General features: G+C 47.9%; 1 protein-coding gene and 1 long non-coding RNA gene across 13 annotated transcripts in view; one reads left to right on the top strand and one right to left on the bottom strand.

The window, feature by feature from the left end:
- CADPS (calcium dependent secretion activator) overlaps positions 1-18,719 on the bottom strand; it is a 416,509-nt gene that overhangs the window by 174,488 nt on the left and 223,302 nt on the right. For all 12 annotated transcript variants that reach the window (XM_032458143.1, XM_032458141.1, XM_032458140.1 and 9 more), the window contains exon 7: positions 6,172-6,283. In XM_032458143.1, coding sequence (XP_032314034.1) covers positions 6,172-6,283 — 112 coding nt within the window. The remainder of the gene's footprint in view (positions 1-6,171; positions 6,284-18,719) is intronic.
- Positions 4,927-8,398, top strand: LOC116657100. The gene is made up of 3 exons (XR_004312075.1): positions 4,927-5,259; positions 7,373-7,449; positions 8,121-8,398. It is a non-coding gene; the product is annotated as an uncharacterized LOC116657100 (long non-coding RNA).

The raw sequence follows: 18,719 nt of genomic DNA, 5'->3' as shown, positions 1-18,719 counted from the left end.
CACCACGAAAGCTGGGCCTGCTAAGATCTGCTTCTGCGATGGCGGCGTGTCCCGGTTTGTCGCGTGTTGCCTGGGGTCTGTTTTCAAAGCCTGCGTTTTCTCTGGGTGCAGGGAGGGCAGGCTCCTTTCCTGGGTTTCTTTCACCTCTGCAGGGGGATGGAGGGTGCTCAGAGTCCAGGGGTGGGCACTGCCGCCTTCCAGATGCTGCACTGGCCTCACTGCCTTCATGCAAGGCTGGCCCGGCGGGTGGAAGCACGTGGCTTCCTGTGTGATTGTGGAAAAAGAGCTTTGAGACCAGTAGGAGACCAGGGCAGAAAAACTCCATCAGCCCACTTTGCTGTGCCTTCCCTGAGCTGATTTTTCACCTCTTCTGATTCCAGGCCTGACCCTCTTTCTTCCCCCATGAAATTCCCTCTCTCCGATGAAAGAAAATTTGTATGCTCTTGCTCAATGCAACATCTGCGACTTCTCAAGGTCTCATGATGTGATTAAAATACAGGAAGGCCTGGTTTTTCAAACTTGTTTTGATCATGCCCTACTTCAGTAAAATATTTTTGAGCAAGTAGCCGAATATCTGTAAATATATCACTATTAACCTAAAATATATCAATATAAATGTATAAATACCAGTAAAATGCACATCCAGAGATCTTTTACATTATGTATGTTTACTTTGTATTAATATACTATATTATTACATATTTCATAAAACACAGTTTTAAAAAGATGAGCTAAAGATGAAAAAAACCTCTGTTTTAAATATCTTGCTAGTTGAGGTGGCTTTGTACTATTATTAGCTATATTTTAAGGTACCAGATCTATGGCGGGCAAGGCTCACTGTTAATGATACCGGATGTGAATCCGTGGTTCAAGCAGTCTTCTAAATCATTTCGTCATGTCTTAACTGATGTCTCATGCTGGGTCCACGGGTGCTGCTTTTATCTCGTGACATGGATGGCGGAACTCCTGCTGGCAGGTCCAGGGTCACCTCCAACATGATCATGCTGTTTGCCAGGCTTGCAAATACCATCATTATCTTCCAATCACAGCTCTTCTATCTTAATCTTTTGGTCCAATTGCTCATTTTGTGAAGGTTAATTTAGTTAAGATTCTACCATGAGATGGATATGCTCACCAAGGAACTGTGATGTGAAGCAGGATGCTGGAGGTCAGTGAGTAAGGCAGGGTACCACTGGGCCATGGAGACCGCTGGTGTTATTCCTCAAGGTAACACCTGTCCCTCTCTGTCACCCCATATCATGTTCCACGTCCTGAGACCTCGGCCTTTGGGGGATCTACGTAGAGGAGGGGTCTGCCAAGCTCAGTGAAGCGGGCTGTCTCTCCTGAGCCAGTTTGGCCTGAGAGGTGAAGTGGGCAGGGGAGTGATGTCCTGGGAAGCAAGGAGCTGGTAAGAGAAACCCCACCAGGGCCAAAACAGCAGCGGGTAAGGCCCAGGGCCGCCTTCTGCTCCCGCTCGTTTGGCAAAATCAAAGTGGGAGCGGCGCTCAGGACACCCGGAGCTCGTTAACGGGCCATCCACCATATGGATCCTGGGCGCGGTTCCCACCGGCAATATGGTGTCCATGCGCCCAAGCAAATGGCCGCAGCTCATTACTGGCCGATCCACAAAGCCTTCTTCCTCCACGCGGTCGCTCCCGGGGGAGACCTCCTCTCCCCGGGGGATGGAGAGATGAGGTCGCCGCAGTCTTCCTCCACCTTCATCCTCACTCCGCCACGTGCCCGATGGGCCGGCGATCCCTTTGTAAGCGTCAGCCGCGCTGAATTATTAGGGTCCTGATGGGTGCACACGAGTGATCCAGACACCGCATCTAGACATTCCAGGCTGCGGATCGAGCACTTTGTCATCTCAGCCGAGGCCCATGTGTGCTGTGCTTTGATGTGGTGACGGCGGATGTGGGAATTCAACCCATCCCAGGCAGTAAGCTGCACCCAGCCAGCCCCAGCGTCTCTCAGTTACTTGGGCATGCAGGCAGGTCCTTCGGGGGGATGGCTCTGCCCTGAGCCCTTCCGTGGCCGGTCCCTTCCAGGACTTAGCCGATACGCATCCCCTTACCTCTGCATTCTCCCCCATAAGGGAAGTCATCCCTGCCTCTCAGGCTAGATTATGTCCCCCACCTGAAAAGTTGTCCCTTTTCCCGCAGAGACCTCGCCACACTGCACTATAATTTCTGGTTTTATGTCTATACCCCTTACGTACTGTGAGGGGGAAGGCTTTTCGCCTGTCATTATTCCTGCTTGCTCTGTGCTCAGCATGAATGACCAGACACAGTGGTCCCGTAATCACATTCGATGAGTAAAAACTTGGTAGTATCGCAGTGTTGTCAAGAGTGTGGGGAACAGCCACCCTCTCATGCCTTTTGTGGAATTATAAATTGGTGTATACTCTTTAGGGGACAATTTGGTAGTATCTGTCAAAATTCAAATTTCATTAAGTTTTTTTTTTTGAAATTTATACTATACCTATGCACACATATGTGCAAAGAAATAAACTTAAGGTTATTCACTGAAGCAATGTTTATACGGCCAAAGAATGGGAACAATCTAAATAAATTATAATACCTCCACACACTGGAATATTATGTAATTATGAAAACAGGAGGGAAGCCAATGTGGTCTGAAAGGGACTAATCTCAAAATATCTTGATATTTCAAGCAAGTGTAGGGCGGTATATATCCAGCAATTTCCAACTGTGTGCTCTTTCTTTTTTTTTTTTTTTAAACAGATACATACGAATATGCCATATATGCGATGCTTGTACATGCGTAGAATATTTGGGGAAGAATACACAATCAATTGAAAAGAAGGCTTTTCTCCGGGAAGGGACACTAGGGATCTTTAGTTTTCACTATATATCCATTTTAATTATTTTTTTTACAATATGCGTGAGTTACTTTTTAACTCAAAAGGTTAATAAAAATGAAACACAAAAATAAAAATGGAACAAACTAATACTGTTGCATGAACACAGCGCCAGGATTTTGAATGTGGAGGTGTCCTCCTAAAGTGGGGAAAAATTAGCACATAGAAACTCTTTCCCAAGGAGGCCGAGGGCTCACTTTGAAAAAGAGCACTTTTATCCCCGGGCTGCTGCCTGTGGAGGTGCTGCCAGCAGAGGGCGCCCGCCTCCACCAGCACAAGGCCCAGGCAGGTCCGCTCCACTGCAAGGTGGAAAGTGTCTCTGGCAGGAGGGGAATGTCAGCTAGCATCTGGGGGAATAGATCATGAGACTGGAGGAGAGTGCCATTTGTTAAGAGATGAATGGCCGGGAGGGACTGTGGCAAATTCATGGCCTTGACCACAACAGCAGAGCCCAGAGTTTTATTTTTGCATAGGGACAGCATGATGGAGTAAAAATAGCCCTAGAGATGAGGCAACATCATTCCTGGCAAGTCACTCACCTCCTCTGGGCCCTGGTGCGCTCGTCTATACAGGAGGAGCAACACCTGCAGCCTCCCTCAGGGTTCTGGTGACGGCGCAGGGAGGGGCTGTGCTTAGCGTCCTCAGGACAGTGGCCTGGCCGATGGTTAACATGCAAAACAGTACCTGGGCCCCGACTACTGGGCCGCTCGGGGTGGGGAGTTTCCTGCCTTCCACAGGGATCAGCTTTCTCATCTATAAAACAAAAGGGTCTCACTAGCCCAGTGGAAACAGCTTCGAGAAGCTTTGGATTAGAAAGTCGAGAAAAAGGCACATGGGCCCTACCTCCCAACATTTGTACACAATCCCCAGGGGCTCCTGAAACCCATGGAGTGGAGTCAGGTTGAGACTTGTGGGGCTTTTTAACCCTTGTATCCTAGGCCTCTGACGCTCTCATGCTCCTTGACCCGATTCTTCATGGAAAGAGAAAAGTTTTGAAGAAAAAGAAAAGGCAGCTACTTGCCCCACTCTGTGGGTCTCTCTTTCCCTAGGGACAGAAATGAACACTTGTCATTTCTCAAAGAAAACAGGCAAAGCTCTTCCTCTCTTTTCATCCCCCCTCCCTTTTCTTTGCTGGTGTCACTGTTTTTTGCTATTAGCCTTGTTTACTTTTTATTTGACTTCCATCTGTGGTCTAGATCCTAGTAATACAACTCCAGTTCAATTCTATAGATGAAAGCCAGATGAAGGAAGTGAAGAAAAAATAAAAGAAGGAAAAGAAAGCATGGTTAGTCTGTCCTTGCTGGCATCATTAGGTGTGTGTACTGTGTGCCTGCCCTGAAGTGTGTTCTTTCTTTATTCCGTAGATAACGTATCAGAGGCTCAGAGAGGTTAAATGCCTTGGCTAGTGTCACACAGCTTTCAGAAGGGATTATGCACTCAACCAGTAGAAATGAAGTTTATTACAAGTCTATGTGTTGGGTTCTGGTATAGGTAGAGGGCGGTGAACAAAATAGTTCAAGCTTCATGATCCTGATATCTCCCCTACGGTGGGAGGAGGGCTGAGGGAGGGGCAAAATCGGGGTAGGAGATTAAGAGGTACAAACTACTACGTGTAAAATAAATAAGACACAAGGACCTATCGTCCAGCACGAGGAACACAGCCAATGTTTTATAACTGTAAATGGAGTATAATCTATGCAAAGATCAAGTCACTATGTTGTACACCTGAAACTAACATAATATTGTAACTCAACTACGCTTTAATTTTTTTAAAAAAAGGAAAAAGTAGTTTTGGTTTCTATCCCCGTGCAGTTTTTACAGTGCAGTGGGGGAGACAGAAGCCAAAATTTCTGTCAGTTCTGTCTCACTGGTGGTGAGTTCTGTGGAGGATGTGAACAGGGGGCTGCGGTAATGGATGCAGGAGGATGGGCAGTCAGCCAAGGGCTCTGGGAGGAGGAGGTGGCCTTTGTGCAGAGAAAAAAGTAGCCTTTGGAGGAGTTGAGCGGTGGGGAGAGTTCTCCAGGCAGAGAGAAAGCCTCCTGAGATGGGAAGGGATCTGGTGTATCTGAGGGGCTAACCTTTGGCCAGCGATGCTGGGGCATACTGGATGAGCGGAGGGTGGTAGCAGATGAGGCTGGGGAGGTGGCCAGAAGCCAGAGTCTTTAGGTGCTGTGGTGCAGAGTTCAGATTTTATTATAAGCAGTTGTGGGAGGGGTGTGGAGCCATTTTAAGCTTCTGTCCTGAAAATACTGGCTGTTTGGTGCAGTCACTCGCTGAGATGGAAGACAAAACATCTTGATGATCTCCGTGGTGCTCAAGGGCTGGGTACCGCCCCTGGAGACGTTTCAGATATTTGGGAGACACTTTTGGTTGACAACGTAAGTGGTGCTGGTATTGAATGGTCGTGGTGGGGGGGCCTGGGATAGTGAACATCCTGCAACGAGTGAGATGCCCCTCCCCAAGGAGGAATGTCCTGCATCCCACCTGACTCGAACATTCCCACCAGATATGAATGGAGGTAGAAAGGCCTGGTGATAATTAACTGAGTCTAGATCCTAAAGCTTTTTTATAATACGCTCTAAGTAGTTTTGGCACTTTCCCAGGGAACACAAGGAAACTTGGTTACCAAGACTGGTTTACTGGTTTAATAAATTACTAAATCTCGTGTTTTCGAGTCCTCACCCTCCACAGGGAATGTGGTCACCTGCACAGTGATTGTCCCTTTGGGAACAAGGAAAGACTCCTTCCTTAGGTCTTCTAGTGCCTGATTCTTAACATTTTGAAATTATCATATTATTAGTTAATTCCCTTTTTAAAAAGTGGATTTTTGGGGGGGGGTAGATTTGTTTGTTTGTTTGATGGAGGTACTGGGGATTGAACCCAGGACCTCATGCATGCTAAGCATGCGCTCTACCACTGAGCTACACCCTCCCTTTTGTTTCTCCTTTATGTCATTGTGTTGATTTTAAATTCATTTAAAATCATTAGTGTCAGTATCTAAAATTACCTAAGAATTCTGCTTCAAGATAGAAAGGGCATTGCAAATCTTTGCTCTTAAAGGCATCTGGGTCTCATGGTGTTGAGAACTCCTGATCTTCTGCAATGCACACAGATTTAAAGAGGGGAAACTGAGGTTTGGAGAGGTGAGGGGGTGGCTTGTCCAAGGTCATACAGTCAATGAAGAGCAGAGCCATGTAATCAAACCCTGAAGCTGGGCCACTTGGCAATACTGCCTTTTGGGGCCTGGGGACACCTGCTCTCCGGAGCTCCTTGGGATGGGGAGCGCTTACCCGTCCGAGCTCCTTGTCCTCCAAGGCCAGGACTCCCGTGCTCTCTGTGAACAGCTTCACCTTCACAGCAGGCAGTGCGTGGGTCGTGGAGAAGTCACCCTGGGTGCCCCAGCTGCAGACAGAATCAGAGAGGTTAGTGTGGAGACCTCGGTCTCGACGATGCTAAACTCAGCTGCCTTATTCCTGGGTCGGGTGAGTGCAGGGTTAACCCGAGGCATCATTGGCTGTCACATCCCCCTCCCTCCCCTGCAAAGCTGCCAGAGTGACAAAAAGTGTTAATTAACTTGTTAGGCAAATGCAAGACAGATGCTCAGAAAGTTGCCATGGGTCTTCACAGAGCACTGTAAGGAATCACTTGGAATTAGTATGAAAGCAAGTTGGCGAGAACTTTCTCCCATGCGTTCGCTATCCCTACAAAGTATTCTCCTCGTTCCTCCCCACAAATATTTCCTTGTAGCCTCTGACTCCCAGGTTCTTGGAAATTGCGGTTCCAGATTTTGAAATGGGGCTTCGTTCGGTCTGAGCCAACATGTGACTTTACAATGAAACCTCACTGGTAGTGGGGAGGTGGGGAGCCCCACTGGCACGGGCATTCATAGATACGCTGAATAGAAGAAAGGGTGGAGCTTAGCCCCGCTAAAGAGGAATGGAAGGTGGAAGACATGGGAGACACCCCTCCCCACTCTCCGGTCTCTGGGAATCAGAGTAGATCTCCCCAGTGGAGAGGCTAGCTTACCTAGCATCTTGGGTAGAGTGCCATCCTGGGCTGACATGAGCCCCTGATGGCCCTTCAGACGTGACTTTTTCATTCATCACGATTCTTACAGAGTCAGCTCCACCCACTCAGTACCTGAAATCAGCATGATCTTCTGGAAGTGTCAACTGGATTGCACTGAGTTCCTGCCCTACACCGTCCCACGGCACCTGTGCCACTGCACTGGGGGGCAATCCAGACCCCTTAGTACCGTCTCCCACTCACCTACTCGAGGGCCCCGGGCCACCTGATTGTGCCGCCTCAGGGCTGGGCATGCCCTTCCCACTGTTAGCAATGCTTTGCCCCACCCTACTCTGCACCCGGCTGTCCCTTCGGGGCTCAGCTTAAATAATGCTTTCCTGGAGAACATGTCCCTTGATCTCCTTAGTCTAAATTTGGTTCCACTGTTAAACTCTCTTGAACATATTATTTAATTTTCTGTTCTAGCAATCACTGGATTTAGCATTATCCATCTACCCACGTGACTGCGTCATAGCTGACTCTCCTAATACTCTGCAAACTCCGTAAGTACACGGACTTTGTTTATACTGCACACCAAGTACTCACCACAGCGCTAAGCACACAGAAGACACTTAATAAATATTTGTTGAGTAAACAAATGATACAGACATATAATCTTTTACAGAACTAAGAAATAGGAACAGATACAATTTTATATAGAGCTGTCTTTTATCTTGCCTTAAATAATGGCCAATTTCCATACTGTAGAATATTCATTAACTATTATTATTATTATTATTAATTGAAGTATAATCAGTTTACAATGTTGTGTCAGTTTCTGGTGTACAGCACAATGTCATACATGGATATACAGATATTCATTTTCATATTCTTTTTCACCATAAGCTACTACAAGATATTGAATATAGTTCTCTGTGCTGTACAGTATAAACTTGTTTATCTATTTTATACATACCAGTCAGTATCTGTAAATCTCAAACTCCCAGTTTATCCCTTCCCACCCGCCTCCCCCAACCGGCAACCACAAGTCTGTATTCTACGTCTGTGAGTCTGTTTCTGTTTTACATATAAGTTCATTTGCACTGACTATTATTTTTAATGATTATAATATCACACCTTATGGGTGCATCTTAATTTATTTAACCATTGTTCTATTTTTGAGATTGGGCTGGACGTTTTTCATTTCCTCTCTGTTTATTTCCCTGGGAAATAGATGGGAGATCATTTCATCATTCATTTAGCAACAAACATGACGGTGCTCCTACAATGCTGAAAGAACCATGCCCATCAGTGAACACTTTCAAGGCGCGGGACGTCTATTCCCAAAATGCTTTCCGCAAAGATGGCAGCTGTCCTCCCATGATCTGGGAATGAGACTGCAAATCGCTCAGCTTCCTGTCCTCTCCGGGTGCCCCAATTCACTTTGCCTTCTAGATGATTTTTGTCATCGCCATTCTCATGGGCATTTCTTTGATTAATAGCAGTCTTGAATATTTCACTCTGTGTTCGTTGACTGTCTGTGTTTCTTCTGCAAATGATGGAACCCTGACTTCTAGTCTCACTGTTGCACTCAGTCAAATAAATCCCACTAACTTAACTCAAAGACAAGGGGGATCTAGAGAGAGTTGTAAGAAAGCACCAGAACAATGGAGATGGGGGAGCGAGAGTCATTGAGGAAACACAACAATCACAAGAGAGAAAGGGAGAAGACATGAGAAAGGACAAGAAGCCACAGGTCCCAAGCAACAGCAAAATGTCAGAGGTACAGACAGAAGCCCCGGATTTTGGCCATCAGCCACCTGCAGAAAGCTTCTAAGACAGGGGAATCTTTGTTCCAGCAAAGGCGACACTGACAAAGCATAAGGTTTTGGACCTGGCATTCTTAGTTCATATCCTGAATAGTCACTTACAAACTGCAGGACTTGGGGCAAGTTAATGAACATCCCTGGACCTCAGTTTCCTCAGCTATAAAATAATACCATCTCACGGAGTAGTTATAAAGTGTATGTAGCAGCAGGCTTGGGACAGGACCAGAGCCCCCCCAGGTTTTGGCTACCTCCCCTTCCCCAAATAAGGATGTGCAAGACGCATTCCAGTAACAGTGATGATCACTTCTATTTTGTGTTATTCAAGCCACACATATTTACCAAGCACCTACTAAGTGTCTGACCCTGTGCTGTGCAAGCAAGGTGAACATTCTCCTTCCTCCTACACAAGGTAAGAGGGGGAACGGCTCACATTGTGCCCATTTCACAGATGAGAACCTTACGATCTCACTGCTTTTATTCCAGTGAATTGTGATCAAGTCGGGCTAGAACCCAAATGCCTTAATTCCCACTTTATGGCTCTCGCTGCTACTACTGTCAGAATTATCAGTAACAGGGATTACTCACGATTTACAGTTTTGGCAAAACACATGATCATTACTATTATTTATGATTAACTGCTATGAATCTCTTTGGGCATTTATCATGCTTGGTCATGGAAATAAGGACAGTTCCTGCTGGAAACTAAGAGAGTTCTGCAGTGAGATGCTCAAACACTCAGCCACAAAGACGACTCGATCCCAGTGCCCTGGGGGGTCCCCCACACCGTGTCCCTGGGACCCTGTCCTTGAAACTGGTTTGTAGGGATTTCCTGGCCTGTGCAGTGGGCATGAACCCAGTCTGCCTAAACTCCTGCTGCTCCCCGAGGGTGCTTAGCTCCTAAGACATTCAACATGATTCAGACCATGGGGCAGGGCGAGGTCTCCAAGACCCCATCGGCTGGACGGAGTTCAGGCCGCTGGAGGCTGCCCTGACCACCCCTGTCCATTTGGGCAGTGAGTTGCTTTCTCTTTCCACCAGGCCTGCAGCTGTGCTCTCGGCTTCTGACCATGACCCTTGGCTCCCCTCAAGCTGTTAGGTCATGACTGAATCCCAATGTATCCACCAGGTTTCAAAATGGCAGCCTGGCCCAGGGGAGCCGGCAAAAAGAGAACGTCCCCCATTGAACCAGAACCAATGACATCATTTTCAGGGTCCAGTGCAAAATGAAAATGTGGGCTTCTTGTCCAAAAAGCGGGAAAAATCACCAGTAAAGACACTAAAACACTGTGTTTTCCTTTCTCTATTTCCTCTGCCCAAAAGCACACTCATTATTCCATCAGACTCCGCTTAGCCCACACAAGGTCAAAGATAAAATAATGAAGAATTCCACGACAGCCATGGAGAGCAAGAAACCAAATGTAGGTCGGAGAGTGGGGCCGGGGCAGCCACAGGGGTCATGAGCTCATGAATCAGGCTCTGAGTCCAATGCCACCCAGGCTGTTGAGTGTGGCCACACAGTGGAGGCTGGCTGCCAACCTTTGCCCCTCACGACCGTCCCAAGACTCCGTGAAAACCACTCCCAGCTTCTTTTGGTCAACGCTTCTGATTCGTAGGAGCCCCAAAGAGATTTCCTTATCAGCACCCTCCCTGACGCTTCCCCTTTAGAAAAAAATAGTTATAAAAACATCCACTCTGTTTCTTTTTCCAGCCATGGAAAGACTTGACTATTTTTATAACAAAAACAGCTAATAGTCTAACCTTACTATGTGCTGTTCACAAATTCCTATCTCGAAAATGTTAACTGTTCATACATGCCTTTTATCTTTTTAAACCCCCTTGGCCATCCTGTGAAATGCTTATAACTAAACCCCACCGTTACGTAGGAGGAAACGGAGGCTCAGAGAGGTTAGCCACGTGTCCAGGATGTCACACAGGGAGCAAATGGCAATCTGACTCCACAGCCCAGACTCTCAGCCAAGCCGCCATGCTTCCTCCCTCCCACATCCCAACCAACTCGCTCCTCTGCGCCTGGATCCAGTGAACATCAATTAACCTTGGTAACTCAAAGGGAGAGTTCTGTTTCAAAACGGATGGGACTCTGGGCCGCCCTGGATGTATTTCACACATTCAATAGACTTCACAGAGGGCTACGTAACCCGCAGACAAATCAGTCCGTGGTGGAGCCGCCCAGGGGTAGATGAATCTATTTCTCACTGTTGCGGTCTTCTCTGTTTCTTTTCTTTTCCTGTTCTGTGCACTGACTGTGGCTATTAAGATAAATACCTCTTCTTAAAAGATTCCCAGGACTGAAATAAAATTCCGCTTTGATGTGAAAAGCCCAGAGGCTGATGGTTATTTATAGCAAGCGGCCATCGGGAAGGTTAACTAACTTCTCTTTGAACGCAAGGTTCAAGTCCAGAGGGTGAGGTGTCCCACCTTCGCGATCTTATCCCATCTGCTCCTCTGCGCACACTGTACAGCGAGCTCACAAAAAGCACTAAAAACAGTCACCAGGTCTCAAGTTATGGTTTGCCAGACCTTGGGCTTAGGGCTTTCCATGGATTACCTCATTTAATCTTTCAGACGACTCTGTAAGGAATACTCTCTTAGTATCCCCGATTTATCAATGGAGAAAGGAGGACTTGGAGAGGTTAAGTGAATGGGCCAGGGTTCCAGGCTATCACAGAGCTGGGCTTCAACCTCCGAGTTTCTGACCCCAAAGCCCATGCATTAAACCATAGAGCCTGACTGCCTCTCCGGAGCACCTAATACAGTCTTAGAAAATCAGTCAGAAAATTACCTGTGTGCGTATCTGGTTCTCTCTCTACCTGGTGAACATCATGGGGCAAAGAGGATGATGTGACTTTTTAAAAAAAAAAAATCTGTACCAAGCACAGGGTCAGAGGGTACACAGTAAATATCTGTCTAATGACTAGAAAGATGTGACAAATTCAGAATAATCATGCTACCAGTTTCAGGGGATTGTGGAGAGATGTGACTCAGGAGATATCCAAGGGTGTGGCTGCTTCCTTTAAGTCAAACTGAGGGCTTTACCTCCTGGATGACTGGATGTTTTTTCGGAGCACACCAACTCTCTGACAGGTACCCAGCGGCTGGCAGCATGAAGAGGGGACCCAGGACAGACAGCAGCAAGGACAGCACTCTGAGGAGCAGGGCGTAGGTCTCTGAAGGTCAAGGAGTGGTCAGGTCATGGGGTCAAGGGTGGGAAGCAATGTGGACGCCAAGGGTAGAATGTTGGAAAGCACCACTGAGTTATAAGATGAACTATTGTTTATTACTTTTGGTCTTTCCAACCAGAAGCAACCCAAGCACAGACTATGGACATGCCATCACCCACAGCGGTCCGTCCAAGTCAAAGGAACCGTGTTGACATCGCGGGTCCATTTCAAATCAGAGACCCAAAATGTCTTTCATTTCAGGAATACAGACCAGGGGTTGGCACACTAAGGCCTATGGGCCAAGTCTGGCTGAATACCTGCTTACGTAGGGCTGATGAGCTAAGAACGGTTTTTACATTTTCAAGGGGCTGAAAATAATCAAAAGAAGAGCAATATTTAATGACACTTGAAAATTACATGAAACGCACATTTCAATGCGCACCGATACAGGTTTCTCAGCTACACTCATCCATTTACACAGCGCCTACGCTGTTTCTGCACTTCAGAAGCAGAGGTGAGCAGCTACGACAGAGACCCGACGGCCAACAAGCCTAACTTACTTACTTTCTGGTCCTGCGCTGACAATGTTCAGCGACCCCTGCTACAGACACAGCCAAGTCGCCCGCTGAGTCTAAAAGGAGGTCTTTGAGTTTCATTAACAGATTAGAGGAGCGCTCACCAGAGCACACGGACGAAGATCAACTGTACACACGCGCTTACAAGGACAGCTCAGCCCGCGGCGACTCCAGGGGCCGTTCCAGACTCTTCACAGAGCGCTTGCTGGCACTCGCGGTGTAGTGGAAAGCCTGCGCCTGCGTATCACGGCATCAGACACGTGGTGCCCAAATGCTGCTTCCAGGCCCACTTGGGCTGGCTGACGCCTCGGGTCACACTACATCATTATTAGTGTCCAATAATGAACACGAGTCGCAGATAATTCATATTTGGGGGTGGGGGATGGAGATGACTTTTAAAGTCACAGCACATCATTTCTCCAAACCTATTCCACGGTGCCACTGGGGCTTTGAACGTGAACACTTTGATCTAGGGGAGAAGCGAAGGGAGAGGGATGTGCTTGGGTGGAGGAGGGGAGAAATCTGCGGGCAGAAGCAACCTCATCCTGTGTGTCTGGAGAGCATCTGCTCCATCGCTCGCACATCTCTGTTTACTATTTAAAGCCTCTTATTTGCGGAAGCCTCCTCAGACCATATGTTATCAACAAATGTTGCTAATCAAATACACGCAGTACTTTTCATTAGAACTTCCCCCCACCCCCTCCTCGTGAACAAAAAAACAACATTTGCCACAAAGGGAATATACCTCCCAAAATGACAGTCAACAGCCGCGGCAAACTTCTGACAACAGAGCGGTATTTACGAATGCGTACACAAGTAAGCCAAGAACACACCCACGGGAGGCAAATAAGGACCCTTGGAGAATTGGATTTTGTGCAGTTTGGTGGTGGGGGATGATGTCATTAGTTGCCATGGCGATGCTCAGCATAAGGCCATCACTCATGCCACGGAGACTGGATTTGCATTTATTCAAGGTATCTGGCTCACGTGCGCTGGGTTTTCAGTTAGTGAGGTTCATAAAATTAACCAGGCAGCTTTCACGAGGGAGAAGTGTCATTTCAGGGTAGTAAAGTCTCTTGGTCCCGTTGCTAAGAGGGAAAGTTAATAACTGCCTGGAGAGAGCTGCCATTAAAATCTCTTGGTCTGCCTTTCAGGCAGACGGTATGATATTCTGCATCCAGGAAATCAGTTGTGCCCACTGCAGTGTGTTTCACGCAAACTCATTGATAGGATGCGATCCGGGGCCTTTAATGTACTAGAAAAGCTAAACCACCTCTTACCTCCATAAACGAGGCGTCTGCTTTGTAGAAACTGGGTTGTCTGGGAGGCAGAGGGATGGACCTGACATTTCCACTGAAATAATCTCCTCTCCAGCAATCTGAACTCAAATGTGTCCAAACCGCAGCTTTAAACCATCTCCCCTCACATCTGTTCCTCCAAGGCTTCCCCAGCTTAGTCAAAGGAGCCGCCAGCCACCCGGGAAAAGGAAGATCGGATGTGCCGGGGAGAGGGCGGGTGGGATATTTACATAGAATGGACAGTTACAGCTTCACCAAGAAGCAATTACTGCCTGCACTTCTTTACTGGGTTTCTTGTTTCTCTCCTCCTGCTAGAATGTCAGCTCCCCATGGGCCGGGCTCGGTGTGTGTTCCCCGCTCGGTCTGAGGACTGCTGTATCCTCAGCTCCTGGTGCCGTGCCTGGCACACAAAGGCATTTACGAAGGAATGAATCCAATGAATTGTGGATTCCCCCACACGCACATGCACCTTTCGAGATGAGATTCAAGTTGAAAGCGGAAGTTAACAACGTTGGATTCTCCTGGACTTACAGCCTTTGGTACGGTTTATGGAGGAGGTACACGGACATTCTCTACTATAAACTTCATAAGGGCAGGGACCAAGCCCATGACTGTTAGTAGCCCAGTGTTTTCGCTCTGCCCAGTGCAGAAGAAACATTCAATAAACGCCTGTCGAATGGAGGCCAGAGAAGAGCCAATACAGGAGATTGTGTATCAGCCTTTCTTTTCTCACCAGCTATGTGGCCTTGGACAAACCACAGGCAGAGGCCCAGTTTGTTTATCTCTATAATGGGGCTGTGGGATGGGGGGTGGGAGCTACTATAATTTTTCATCCTAAAGACAAAAGCTTGGGTATTTGATTTTTAGCATTTTCTTTCCATTCTTTCTTTAGAGTTTCCATCTCTCTGCTTTTATTATCCTTCTGTTCTTGTATGTTGGCCCCCCCTTTTTTTCCATTGAAGTCCTTAGCGTATTAATCATAGTCGTTTTAAATCCCCAGTCTGATCATTCCAGCATCTCTACCATATCTGAGTCTGATACTGATGCTTGCTCTGTCTCTTCAAAGTGTATTTTCCATCTTTTCACAGGCCTTCTCATTTTTGTTGAAAGGGAGGTACGGGGTAAATGGAACCCGTATGGCTCCAGGAGCAATTTCTCCCCCTGGTCTTCCTGCTCCAGTAGGCGGTGATTCTCTGTATCTGCCTGTCTCTCTAAATCTGGGAGCGGTGGTGTGCCCTGCGCCCTAAATTCTCCGACGGATCTTGGGAGAGTTACTGATGTTCAGTGTGGTCAGCCTTTTCCTAGTTGTGAGGACAGGACCCACAGCTTCTAAGCTCTTCACATGCCGGAGCGGAAACCGGAAAACCATCAGAGCCTGGACAGGCCCCGCTGTGAGAGCTCAGATTGAATTCTTCCTTGGAAACTGACTCATATGAAAATACACAGATGGTCAAACAGAAAATCTAGATGGGAAACCCAGGGTTGGGGCTAAGTAATGGCATGGCGTGGGCTCCGGGTGGGTGGGGGTGGTACACAGTGCTGGTGCGGTGGGGGTCCTGGGGTTTGTGGGGCTGGGGTGGAGTGGGGAGGAGCTGTCAAGGGCCAGATCACGGAGATGACAGCAACTCACAGGGTGTGAGTGTCAGTGCTGACTTCTCTGGAATGGAGTTTACAGCGTGGCCCAAAGATATCCTCTGTCATTGTGAAAGACAATGGGAGTTTTCTGTCACTGGAACTGGTGTCTGTCTCCCCTGTCTGAGGGTCTCCTGCAGCTCCATCTCTAGCTGCCCTCCTGTAGTCATCTGTTTATTCCAAGGACCCTTAAAGATAATGAACTGTTTACCGCTGGTCAGTATTAAAAACGCTCTCTCAAGAGGTTGCTGGGAAAGTGTTCATTCACCTCCTTCTCTCTGTGAGTCAGCCAGCCCACTTCTATTTAACTTCCTACACTGAGCTTTTTCCTATACTTGCTCTCGTAACCTGAGCTGGGTATTAGGGTGGCAACCTAGGATTTTCATAAACAACTGGGAGGCGCTATGGTGAATTGCATCTTTAGAACTTGAACTTGCCTCAGGACACCATGCAGCCCCTAGAAGGCTCGCAGGTATGCAGTCAGGGAGGCTAACTTTGCCAGGAAACCCGGCCAGGGGTACTACTAAATGCACTACAAATCTCTTTGCATTCCAGCCAGTTCTACTAAAAACACGAACCAAAGGAAGAAAAACAATCGGGAGACACAGGGCAATGGACTCGCTCTAATAGACTTGACTGGAGCCCTAAAGATTACTTTGGCCATGGCCCTCATTTACAAATAAGGAAGCCGGTGCAGTGGGGATCAATTTTGGAGTCAGGTGGTTTAATTTCTATCATTTGACAACTTTATTATCTCAGACACATTTATTGGTCTCTCAGATCTCAGTTTACCTGTCTATAAAATGGGCACATTAACAGCCTCTACCTTGTAGGACTTCTTATCTGTCTATCCCCGGGTAATACAGATAGGAATGTACAATGCAAATTCTCAACTAAGGGAAGGTCACATTATCTGAGGGGTTCAGGACTAAGAGAGCAGGCTCAGGACTTGGCCAGCCTGGGTTCTATACCCAGCTGTGTCCTTCTACCTGAAGTGACCTTAAGCAGCTGCCTGAATGACGTGTGGCCTCTATTTTCTCACCTGTAAAATGGGGAGGTTAAAGTGCTTCCCTCTTAGCATTTCCTTGTTAGAATTCGATGAGAAAATGCTCCCTGCCCTGATCCTCAGTAAGTCTTCCACAATTATTCAGGACCTCTCAGGGACACGCAACAACTTAGTCCAAGGGCCAGCACTAGAATCAAACACTAAGATGTGAGCTGACCTTGCCGGTGTTTTCAAAACCATCTGAGTGATGGTTTTTGTGTTTTCCCAGTCTGGGCAAAACAAAACCGGGGTTTGAATTTGGGTTAATTTCTTGGCAGTGACAGCAAAGGAATAAGAACTGAGAACTCATTCTTAACTGTCTCAAGACTTCCTTCTCTGTAAGTGCCCGAGACGCTTCCTCTCACCCCATCCTGCTTTTCTCCCTTCTCTGGCCTTCTCTGGACCCTGGGGGGTAGATCAGATTGTGATTCAAAGAGACTCACTCTCCTGCTTTCTCCAGGAGAAGGGTTTTCTTCCTGTTCCACTGATGTGGGCTTTGTCCACATGATTATTTGCTTTGGGCTTCCTTCTGGGCAGAGGATATAAACCCACAACTTGACTTTGAAATGATCCATGTGACTTTCCTGGGCCGAGAGGATATTAGCAGATAGGATGGAAGCAGAGGCTTGAAATGTGCTTGAGTGTTTGGGGTTATTCCCCCGAGCCTCTGTCATCCCCACGAGCAGAGCTTCCTCCAGGCAGCTGTTAACTCTTCAACCTGAATCCTACAACGAAACCACTTGGAGCAGCCTGAACCCAATCCAGAATGAGGAGCCAGGCCCAACCAGACCCACAGCTTGAAACAGAGCTGCCCAGCCATGTCTGGCATAACTCAGCTGATTCTCCCCAAAATGTGCAGATGAGTGAACAAAATAAACGACTGTGGTTTTCAAGCCGTTGAGTTTTGAGATGTTTTGTTATGCGGCAATAGCTGATCGATACAGTGCCTCTATCTGGTGCTTCATCACACCGTTCTGGTTCTACTGTACGTCTTGTAGATTGTTCTGGAGTCCTCAGCTAGACTAGGACACACTGGAAAGACCAGACACATTTCATAGTCCTTTCATACATTTAAAAAGTCTATTATTGTCACTCAATAAACTCCTGACTAATGACCTTGCTGGTTTGGAAAAATAGTTCCGAGCTCCTATGTCCTCATAAAACAACCTCGCTGTGTGCCAGTGTCAAACGAGGCAGTCTCTCCACGGTGTGAGAACTGGATGAAGGCCTGACTGTGCCAGCAAAGGCGGCCACAGGCACTGCCTAGGTCCCAAGGCCAAGGCAGGCAGCCAGGGTCTCTCCCACACCACTTGTGGTCAAGTGCTCTTGGGGGAAGCCCTCACCACATCAAAGGCGCTCCAGATCAAGCCTCCTGCCTGGAAGGTGATGAGTGTTAAGCCAACCTCGGCAACACTTGAGTGCCCCCAGTGCTTGTGGCTCTGTCCTGACTGGGCATTCAAGCTGCGGTGGGCACACAGAGGCAGCACTGGGGGGTGGGGGGACTCAGGGGTGGCCATTCAGAGCTGCGGCTGCCCTCCAAGCAGCCCAGCCCCATCCTGTGAGACCTCCCCGTTGCCTTTGATGGAGGGGATTATGGGAGCCGTTGCTGGTTTTGCTTCCATGGGCTGGGTTCCCATCACTCCACAGAGAGGGATCCCTGAGGACACCACTGTGAGCTCTTCCCCCAGGGACTGGCTGGTGGATCTGTTCTTTTCTCTCTCTGATTCGCATTTGTGAGAAACCACAGGGAGTGGTCATGAGTGCCAGGGGTCTCAAAGGGAACCGGTGGACGGGCCAGCTGGCCAAATGCCCTTCAGTAAGGACTGAGGCGTTGTGTTAGAGCACTGGGGAAACTGCCGTCAAGGCCAAGTGCGATGGCATGGGCCCAACCTGAAGCCAGAGAGTTGTTCTTGAAAAGCGACAAATCTCAGCTGTAGAGAAATATCACCATCACTCAGCCAGTCCGTGATATCCTGACACTAACTTAGTGGCTGAAAACACCACTTATGTTTCCAGTCAAGTCTGGCTCTCCTTGTGCTGCCCACTGGGGCCCTCCACGGGGCGGAGCTACACTTACTCTGGGACTCCCATCCACATAATATTAAACATACTAAAAAGACTCCAGATCATCTCGTAAACAACATGTAATAAAAAGTTGCATGAAAGTTCAATCGGGCTGCCATCGCCTGGTGGATGTAGGTGGGGTCAACAGAGCCCTGGAGTGCGCCACCCACGCAAGGAGGCGGGCAGGCAGTGGGCAGACAGTGGGCAGACA

This window comes from Camelus ferus, chromosome 17, assembly GCF_009834535.1.
Source record: "Camelus ferus isolate YT-003-E chromosome 17, BCGSAC_Cfer_1.0, whole genome shotgun sequence".
Classification (NCBI taxonomy): domain Eukaryota; kingdom Metazoa; phylum Chordata; class Mammalia; order Artiodactyla; family Camelidae; genus Camelus; species Camelus ferus.
Note: the sequence above shows the minus strand (reverse complement) of the source record. Positions and strands in the feature narration are given on the sequence as shown.